The 10,975-nt window shown below is 36.8% G+C and overlaps 1 protein-coding gene across 2 annotated transcripts in view; it reads right to left on the bottom strand.

Moving 5' to 3' along the window:
• Positions 1-5,846: 5,846 nt before the first annotated feature.
• SH3RF1 (SH3 domain containing ring finger 1) overlaps positions 5,847-10,975 on the bottom strand; it is a 91,258-nt gene continuing 86,129 nt past the window's right edge. For both annotated transcript variants that reach the window (XM_055794325.1, XM_055794326.1), the window contains exon 12: positions 5,847-8,510. In XM_055794325.1, coding sequence (XP_055650300.1) covers positions 8,342-8,510 — 169 coding nt within the window. In that variant the 3' untranslated portion in view covers positions 5,847-8,341. The remainder of the gene's footprint in view (positions 8,511-10,975) is intronic.

Below are 10,975 nucleotides of genomic sequence, written 5' to 3'. Positions count from 1 at the left end.
GTTTATATATAATATAAATTATTATATTATATATAAACATAATATATATATTTATATAGCAGGAAGATAACATAAGCCAGCTATAACCTATGTAGATTTGTCAGTAGTGCTTTTAGTTATAAGAACATGGGCTTTCTATTTGTGTCTTTTCCAATGCCAGACAAAACCCAAGCTTTTAATAAAAAAACATTAACCAGAAGTTGACCAGACTCTAGCATTTGCCCTTGAAAACAATACTATTTCCTTGACAACGTTGCTTTTGACAGTGTTGTAATAGAGAAATCATGCAGGCAGCTCTTCAGAGACACACCACTAACTAGAAAGAGTTCCAGCCTCTGCTAGCATTATCTGATGATAAAGTCCAAAAAGCTCAAAAGTACAGGTTTGCTAATTTTTCTCCAAACTAGTTCCTGTACTAGACAAAGATTCTCCTTGTACTGGTGGACTTAGCCATTATTCCATAAAAACAGGGCTGTAGACTAATTAAATCATAGCTATGCAAGTACGCTCTCACCATCAGCTGAGAGCATGATACTTCCACAGTTAAAACCTGTTACACAGATCGCCAAAAGTACTAAGAGAGCACACGGAAAAATTCCCACGTTGTCTCATTCATCAGTAACATGCTTACGCAGAGTCCACACAACAAAAGTTTCCCAACATAAATATGTTACAGTTCAAAGACAGACCCATTCTACTGACTGATCATTTTCCACCAGCATGACCTCTGAAGAGATGCAACTGCTCCAGGAAGCAGGCAGCTTCTCACCACCGGGTTTAGCTGCCTGAGGCTGCTCTGCAGCTCTGAAAGCAGCTCCTGCCGCCAGCCTAGACTGTGCCTGCACGTGGGGGCTCTGGCAATATAGCTGTCATCACAGAAGCCCCACAGACACGTAACTAGCTATGTTCTGTTGTGGTCCTCATCTCGCAGACATCCAAACACTTGGTCACATCCAGTAACAAACCTCACCGGCTTACTGTGGGAGAGGAGCATTAGCATCATGTACTAAAGGGATAGCTTAGTGTCAAAAAAACAAATAGCTGTGGTTGGACCAGATGTTTCACTGACCCCTTTAATTACAGGGCTGTTTCTCCTCCCACCCGTTCCCTGCTGGCACATTCACTGCTGACATGTCAATCTTTACTAAGAGAACTGTAGCAACTTTCCCAGAGTCAGAAGCTGGTGTTCAGGCCTGGCTGATCCTGTGCTGCAGGGAACAGCTGAGAAATGTTACCCACAGAATTTTATATTTGTCTTTAATTTTTCTTGAATTACGTAAGTGTTCACTAACATTGCCAAATCAGAGAAACCAGATTACAAGAGCGCTGCTGTGTTTTGCAGTTGCGGACAAATTTTATTTGCATTTGACATCAGGTTAACGTGGATTTCCTTATCAAGGAATATTGTAAGAAAAAGAAAAAATGAGAAATATTTCCTTGATTGCAGCTGTAGCACACCTCCAAGTAGCAATATAGTTGTGGCATGTGGCATGCACAATTGGACCACTAAAAACTGGTCCTGAACCAGTCTTTGTTTTTCAGACAGAATTCAAAGGTCATATCATTCTTGATCTCTGTCTCGTATTTACTGGAGACATTCTCAACAGCAACGCTCCAGCTTTCTGAGCATTATGCCTAACATTCTGTGGCAGTAATCACCAATTCAGTACTAAGGAATGCCCATCCATTAGGTGCAAGTAATCAAGAATACTGAATGCCTAGGGAGGATGAGTATCTATTTTGTTACAAGTTTCAAAACATTCATCTCTTTGCATAAGGTTCTTATGATCAATGAAAAGTCTGATCTTTACAAAGCCAAGTATTATTTTATTTTAAAAAGCTATTACATTTCATCCTTGTAAAAAAGCTATATTGTGTACCAGAGATCTTAAATTATTGAATGCAAAGAATTTCACTGAAAAGCAGGGGAAAACGGTTACTTGCATACTATAAACTTAGAAGTTGGACAGAGGCATACAGTACACCTTTGATAAGGAGCAAAAAATAAGCAGATTTTCCTGATCTGCGTGTATTCAAAAGACTCACTGAGATTGCCTACCAGAGGAGTGGAGAAGAATTCTTTGAACTGTAAACTTTTTTGAGCTAGCATTCTTCAGCTTATTGAGAAGTTCAACCAGCTGAAATAAGAAATTTGACCTAGGGCACGTCCCTTGTTGTGGAGAACAAAGTCAATGACCACTTTCAAGTCATTCTGCTGCTGACTCATCTTCTCTCCCAAGCATCCACAGATAAACCATGAGAAAATACAGCAGTAACCAACCACAAAAGATTTTGGGGGCTAGCAGCTGTCAGCAAACCAAAGCCTACTCTGCAATTGTGGATCTGAAAATTTATAGGTTTGACTGAAAAGTGAGCAAGTCTTCCATGGTTCACAGTGCTGCTAAACAACATCATCTTTTGATCTAGTGCCTTAGCTGTACCAGTGGGACACACATTTTTTGAGAAAAGGATAACACAACCCAAATAGCTCTGTATTTTCCAAGTACAAAAATCATCCAGCTCAGTTTCTTTCAGACATATTCATTCCTCTAGGGCAGATGAGATATTTTCTTTCATTATTTAGCGGTAGGGGGCATATTCAATGTATGCCAGCAAAGTTTAATGAAATCAATGAAGTAGCACTGATTTGCAGTAATTGAGAGTCCAACCATGTGTTATAATGCCAAAGAGTCTGGATATTTTAAGGGCTTATATTGCTTTCCTCTCTGGGAAGGGAAGGTGGGGGGGAATCAAAGTCTATTTGCTTTGTGGAATGGGGTTCCATCTAAGACAGCAGGGACAAACCACCTGTATGGGTACTTTAAAACCCTGACATTTTTCTGCCTGTGTAATTAAAGTGTATTTTTTCTTGCTGTGCTAGCCAAATTTCCACTCGCTACGCTGCTGTACAGGTTGTGGCCACCACACTGAAATGAGAATGTAGCTGGTGTTTGGACATATGTTATAAATTGGTTTTGATCTAAATGAGCACTAGATGCAAACATCGGAAGCCCTTTGGGTTCTGCATGCCACATAAACTGAAGCATAATATGGATGCTAGAACTGGCTGCAGAGTGCAGCCAAGTGCTATTCGTTTACATGTGCTAAGAGGAATTTTTACAAGCTAGTTATAACTGTGAATACTTGAAATCCATGGATAAAGTTACCGTGTTTAAATTGTCTTTACTCCACTGAGTACAAATGGCAGAGAATTTAAGAACTGATTTTGCCGCTTCTCTTTTCAGCAAAACAATACAGCTGACAGGAAAGTGTATAGTAGGAGGAACAGACAAATAGTACCTTCTAACATCTACTAATATAATTTTCAGTGTAAATGCTATGATTTGATAGGCATGTATGAAATGCTCATTATGTTACATTTTGAATGGCTTTCGCACATTGCAGATTGGATATAGCAAAAGGAACAAAACAAAAATTAATTTATCAGACTGATTCTGATTGAAGTGGTCTTCAGCTGTTAAAATGGATCAACTAAGTCTCTCACCCACAGAAATCAGTGTCTAGGAGACTTCTCTAGGGGAAGGGTTTAGCTGTTCCAGCTGCGGATTGTATTTGGAGGCAGGTCTAATCCATCAGCATCTATCTGCAAGTTCACGAAAACCAGTCAGCCCCTTAGGTTCAAACAAGTTCCACATCACATACCTTGCAAGGACAGGATCATCAGTTTGACAAATGAGGAAACTGAGGCTCAAAAAAGGTGAGACCTCAGGTCTTCAAATGCAGTTGCTAACTCTGAGGGTCTCAACAAGTTTTTCTCCTAGAAAGTAAGAGCAATTTGGATGAAAATTAGAAGGAAAATGCATTGCATCCATAACATTTCCTGACAGCACCCTCTAGTATGTGTTACTACACAGAAAGCAGACACTACCCCGTTTACTAATGCAAACCTGCAACTCCTGTTGTGTTTTTTATTTAAGACAGTACTCAGTGTGAGATATATGCTCAAAGCACATCCGTCATATCAAGCCTTTCAGGTAATTTGGGAATACAGATGTCCAGATTCGGATTCCAGATGTGTTTTGACATGAGAACACCAAAGCAGCTCGGGCCTACTGCAACAAGACACAAGCAGCAAATACAAGCTTAAGAGATTAGGTAAAGACTGAGGGCTGTGTTTTCAGCCTTAGACATCCAAGTTCCTCTTAGGTCCTTTCACAGAGTTGGACTTCGGTTACTGAGGTAAGGTGGCTAAGATTCAGGTCCAACACACAGGTCTTCCAAATCCTTTTCTCTTTCCCATTTTTCCCTCACATTTGATGTCCATGTCATCACCATCCACCATCACCATTGTCAGCCCTTTTGTTTCTAGATACAAATATTTCAAGTATGCCAGCTTATGAATGATGAAGTCATTCAAAAGAATTATGACACTGGTTTTGCTCAACTTCAAATATCCTTAAGATCTACCATTATCTACTTCTGAAAGTGCAGGAGAAAAGCACCTGAGAGTGATTGGAGAAGTACACTTATTGCAGATTCACAACAAGGATCCAAAGAAAATGGGTACACTAGCATGTGACCTACAGAAACTGGTGGCATCACTTATTTATTGTGCACATATATGAAAGACTGTACTGTAGGAGTTTTAGTAATGCCAGGCACAAATCTTTTTAACTAGACAAGTGGATTCTTGTGTTTCATTAAAGTCAATATACACTTTTAAACACATTTGCTTAAAGCAACTGGAAAGAACAAGCCAGTTAAAACATTTTGCCAGCTCTGTGAAAAATGCCAGAATGCTCAGAAGCCATGTTTTTAAGCCTATGCAAAACCACCGTAATTGTCATTACTGCTAATAAGGCAGAGGTAATGAAACGAGGATGAACAGTATTTTGGGCACCTATGGCAAGCCAAATGCTAAATACATATTAGAATTACTCAATAATTACATTACCAAAAAAACCCCAACACAAAGAAACAGTCTTACTTCTGATGTGCAGCCATGATGTTTGTGTGTACTTTTCTCCTACAGACGCAATGATGTCAGATCACAATTCTGAAAAAGAAATAAGCTGCTTTTCTATATTCTCTATTCTGCATTCCTACAAATCACATTGCCTGCAATGCCACTTCCCACTCCCCCAAAGGAAAATTAGACTAGATGCTTTTTTTTTATAGAGAGGACTTAATGCTGCAGAATCTAGGTCCTGGTCAGTCTTGACAAACCAGAAGCCTTATTACTGTAGCTGAAACATTTACAGAGTCTAAACATTTTTGCAAACACTTTAAGATTTAACTTCCTAGCATTTTCCCAGCAGTGACATGTAGACATGTAACCGCATTCAAACCAAGAAGATCTAGTCAGGCAGTGACTAAGTGCTGCGCACAGCAAACTTCAACTTCTGCAGGGCACGCGAGCCTCTTGCCACCAGACACTTTTGCCCTCGGTGAAAGTTTGGGTAGATGGTTCAGCCTCAGGGCTGGGCCTGTGTCTCCATACACAAACATCACACCCCCTGCGCGAGACACTTGTTCCTCTTGGGAAAGCACTTTCTAACTATTACGCATCTGATACACTGTTGACAAGATCAAACTAGTCAGTTACCATCAGACAAAGAAGGAGGTTACCTACCTCTTCTGATGTTACTTACAAAGTTGCAGAAAGAAGGAGATGGAAAAGATAAGCCAGATCCTCAGTTCTCTCTACAATTTTTGCATTATGTTCACGGTTCCAAGCATCTAACATTATGGAATCTGAAGACTTTTTTTTTCTATGAGCAGAAATATCCTCCTATGAATTCTGAAATTAAGTTCTGGTAATTTTATTGTCAAATTCTTTACAAGCAGTTTATGTTTAATGTTTGCATACACATTTTGATTTAGCAGTTTGCTAAGAAAATATTTATTAGGATTGGAAGTTTAACATAGTAAATCAAACACTTAACATTCACTGGACTTCAAACATAGATATAAAATACCTTACAAAATTTTTTATGGAATTACACACAGCAAATGCACAGGGTTTGTCTGTTTCTACACTGAATTAATCCCAAGCCAAAACCAAAAAAACAAATACCTAAAAGATCACAAAAAGGCATGATAAACTGCATTTTTGTCATTGTTGCACTGCTATGTAATAAGCCCTTTTTACAAACATTTACTTAATGTTAAAAAAATCAATTAAGAATGTATTCCATCTAACAGAACTATTGGATTAACAGCTGTTTTTTAACTGACTTTACACAATGAAATTCTATTAGCAGAGGTACCTTAGTCACTTAGTTTAAAATATGAAGATCAGAGATACAAAAAAATTAACCTTTAGTAGTCTTTAATATAAAATGCACTAAATTCTCCAAAATAAGATTATGACACACTGGTGCCAATTTATGCTGACAAAAGCTGATATCAGCTTCTTTCTAACTAAAATTCATTTCACAGAACCTTTATATATTACATGAATATTCAAGTAAACTATTTAAAATATTTAAAAATGCAAAAAACTGAATTATACAGTGTTTCAGAGACATGGTTAATTTGGGAATGCTGTCATGTCCAACTATATGCATTTATAGATATATTTTTTCTTATTTTTAAGACCATCATGTTACTACCTGATATTGCAAGAAATCCTTGTCATTAACATAGAACTTAAAAAAATTATAACGATTTAACATATCACTGTACTTTTTAATCACTGTTTCTGTGTACTGTGCGACACTGAATCACACTACTGGCTTCCCTTTGTAAAGTGCTGAGTAACAGCCAAATTACATCAGATTTAACTGGAGATGATGGTGCTCAGTGTCTTGCAAAAAAAAAAATCACCATTAAACTGCTACAACTAAACAGTAAAATAAAAAAACCCCAAGTTTAGCTGAGTGCATGTGTGTTTACCAGTGTCAAATCTCTAACAAAACCCTGAAAGATAAATAACACTTTTCTTGCAGGCTGCATTCTTTATAACCATCAGCTGCAAGAGCATTAAAATATTTTATTGATGACTCAAACACTGGACACCTTCGGTGGCTGAAGGTGAGTTACTCACTAGTTTTGGTCAAGTGGCTTTTGGGAAACTTTCAGAGCAAAATAACCCAGCAACAGGAAACTGGAATGGAAAATCCAACCATGCACAGTTATATTTCTGCAGGAATTGAGTAACACATGCAAGACAAAGTAAAGGTCAGAACATACCAAAGTAGCAATGGTTAAGAAATTTGTAAAGTTTTCACAGTGTTTCATACAGCCTTTTACTTTAACACAAGTGCATCACTTACCACCACTATTGCTCAGACATTTTAAAACATCTCTTGGCCATGCAGATCAGTTTGAGAAGAAAAAAGCAAATTACAGTTCTTAGGCATTTTTAGACATTAAGTACAACTTGTAATTTTATTTTTATATTCAGTCTTATCAAACAGATGTTTTCAAGATATAATCATTCTAAGCGTTGGGCTTTAACATTCCTCCCAATTTTGTTGGATCCTGAGTGCTAAATGCCCAGCCCAAAGAACTGGCTAAAAATACAAAGCTAAGCTTTGTTCAAATAGCCAAGTTATTACATAAACAAAAGGTATAGTGAATTTCTCATTGGCACTCCTGAATTGCTTCCTTCCTAACCTTGAGATGATCCTAACCTTGAGATGGTTGAATTTTATTCAATTGTTCACATACATCTCTGCCTCCTGGAAACATTACTTGGGTGATTTATGAAGAAGTAGAACTAGACTCAAGAACACCACTGACTTTTTTTTTTTTTTTTTTTTTTTTTCCTCTGTCCAAAGAACAAAATACACATTTTTTCCCCACCTGGCAAATTCTATTTGACGCCACATCACCACCACTCAACATTAACTCATAAAACAGAGACTTACTCCACTGTCAGACACAGCAGGGGAAAAATGTTCAAAGGATAAACGGGAGGCTCTTTACCGGAAATAATTGCCTGCTCATAAGGAGAGAATCCAGCTTCCCCTTAGTTATTCTTTCATAAATTAATATTTTTTTAAAATCATAGTCACAAGAATTTTAGCTATTACACAAAATTCAAGTTTTAAAAAAAAACAAGAATAAATTAGTTACAGCCTTGTAAACAATTGTTCATTTATGTAACATACTTGGGGGGAAAAAAGTTCCTTTATATAATAAATCAGACAGTACAAGGCACACATCACACTTAAGAATCCAAAGTGATAAAACCAGCAGATGCCTTAATCCTTTTTGTTCGCTGGTGTAATTGTGCTATAGACACTGTAAAAATATGCAGATTTTTGTTTACATTACAGTCATTTGAAAATATTTCATGACTGTGCTTTTTCTGGTAAAATATTTGTGCTATTTGACAGTACAGTATGACTTGAAGCGCTTGGAATGAATCTTCTCAAATGTTCTCTACAAAGCTGCCAGGGAAAAGGCCAGTTTTTCCATTTCGTTGCAGAGTGCCTTTGAACCAGCCATCCTCACGTTTTTTGTGTACAAAAACAATGTCACCTTCCTTAAGTTCAAGTTCTGCTTCACTCTGAGGAGGATAGGATACCACAACCCTGTACCTGTGTAATTAGAAAAAAATGCCTTTGTTTAGGTTCTTTTTGTTTTAGTTTTTTTTAATTTTTAAACTGATGCTTTAAAAAATATTCCTGTGCATGTTAAAACTTAGGAAAACAGGTAATTGCCTAAAACTGTTTTCTCAGTACGTAACAACTTAAAACGTCTTGAACAGAAAGTAACAATAGCAACATAATGAATGTAAGTCAAATGTATGCATCTCTCTAGTTTTTTTCACCAAAATTCCTGTAAAAATACATATGATGGTTAAATAACGGGACAAAATTGTAAACATCTATTTGGATATAAATACACAGACCCTTCCAGTCAGCATGACTCAACAATAATCAAAGCATTCACAGCAGTAACTGTGCATAATATTACAACTGTACGCTTAATATGATAGTATCCCAGGGAAGACTCTTCAGGAAACGCACAGAACAAAAAGAAGCAAAACCTATTATTTGCACTGGGTTTGGATATTATTTTCATTTGTCTTAGAAACTTCTCAGGATAGAATGGACACAGCTGAACAATTTATGTATTATTATATTAAAAATAAACACTTCTCAAAGTGTTCAACTCTACAATTTTCTTAGGCACCTGATAGAAATAAGAAGTGTGGTTTTTTAAGTTTTTCACAGTAAATATAATATTTCACACCTCTTAAATATAAGCGCATTAAAAAGAGGCTACACTCTTCTATTTTTCAATGTGCATAACACCACTCAATCTCTTCTACCCCGGTCTGAGTTCACATCAACCTAAATTTTAAGTGTTACAGCTCCGTAGACAATTGTGTCATCTTCTTGATCAAGATTTCTGATGGATATTATAAATCAGTTTCTAGTTACATAACCAATAATGTTTGCAACTTGAAAACAAGTAGAATCCATGGCTGACTGTAGAAGCCAAAAGCTTCTAAGGTTAAGAGCCTTAAATGCAGTGCTACAAGACCAGCTGGACAAAATCTAATTTCCAGTTAAAATCAGAACATTTTGCACTCATGAAGATTACTTAATACTTAATAGATTAAGATAATTATCTTAATAATCTTATAATAATTTATTATCTTAATAGATCATGATACATTAACAACCTGATGAAAAGAAAAAATAACAGGATACTTCTAGTAAAGGATGGAATACCAGCTATAGCTCAATAAACATGTAATAATACAAGTTAATAACAAAATGGAGAAAGATACTGTAGTATAGTAGTACATTTTGCTTAAGAACATATAAACCAAAAATGACAGCTGTCCATATAGTTAAAAGTATTCAGAAAAGAGTAGCAGCACTGTGTAAATAATTGAAGTCTCTTGGGAAATCTATGTACAGCAAATCATATTAGGATTTAATCAGTTATCAAATGTTACTTATTAGTGACTCATAAACTATGACTTTGTTTCAGTTATGACATACCCCATATTCCAGAGCACTGGAATTAGTCTCATGCTTCACAGAAGTTACCAAGCCAATTATTAAATTTATTAGTGTACAGGTTCAGAATGCTCCTCACCCAACCTAGGCAGCATGGCAGATGCCTGCACTAACTTCTGTGGGCAACTTGGGTATTAATGCTGACTTAGGACATAAGAAGCAAACATTTTTAATAGACTGTAAGATTAAGCAAGACTGTAAACCTACGTGAGATAAAACAATAGCCTCTACTGAGGCAGGACAAGATAGTAAAGGATAAAGAATTGCAATAAAGCTATGAAGAACTTTCACTATTGTAATAAACACGCTGCTTTCAGGCTGAAAATTAACCAGCACACTATGTAACATACACATAGCACTAGTTTTATCCGAAAGGAAGACCATTAAAAAATGGATTTCAAGAAAGAATACCTGCCTTGCTTACCTTGCATTCTGTCAAATGATGAGCTGTAAACACTGGACTTGAAATATGCCTGGTTTCAGTTTCCAAAGCTGTCCGTCAGTAACCTCTGCACTCTCCTGAACTGACAGACTAGTTTGTTCTTTCCCTACCTTCTGCTCCTGCCTGCCAAGCGTTAAAACCAACAGCTTTTCAAAAACCCATCTTCCCTGTGCCCTCCCTAAAGGATCACCAACTTGTGCATAAATACCATTCTCCTGAGTTTTCCCTATAGTTTTGAACTCCCTCAGCTCTGCAGTAATTGAGTAGTTCTCACTGACTTTTAGCTTCCAGACTACTTTGATATCCATCTTGTAACCTAATGCCTAAACCAAAACACAATACCACTGATGTTAAAATTTACTATATTTTCCAATGTTTAATGAGAAGAAACCCATTACGCTTTGTGTCTTTACATCACATCTCCTTCTTCTCTTGTTACAACAAGCTATCAAATTTTATGCCACATTATACAAATTCTATTTGCCCAAATAGAGGTGATCAGGTCTAGACTCACCACACATTCACACAGCTGTCTATTCAGATCACCTCCGATCAGCTATGGAACAGAAAATATTTTTCCATTATC

This window comes from Falco peregrinus, chromosome 2, assembly GCF_023634155.1.
Source record: "Falco peregrinus isolate bFalPer1 chromosome 2, bFalPer1.pri, whole genome shotgun sequence".
NCBI classification, from domain to species: domain Eukaryota; kingdom Metazoa; phylum Chordata; class Aves; order Falconiformes; family Falconidae; genus Falco; species Falco peregrinus.
This window is presented reverse-complemented; position numbering and strand designations above follow the sequence as displayed.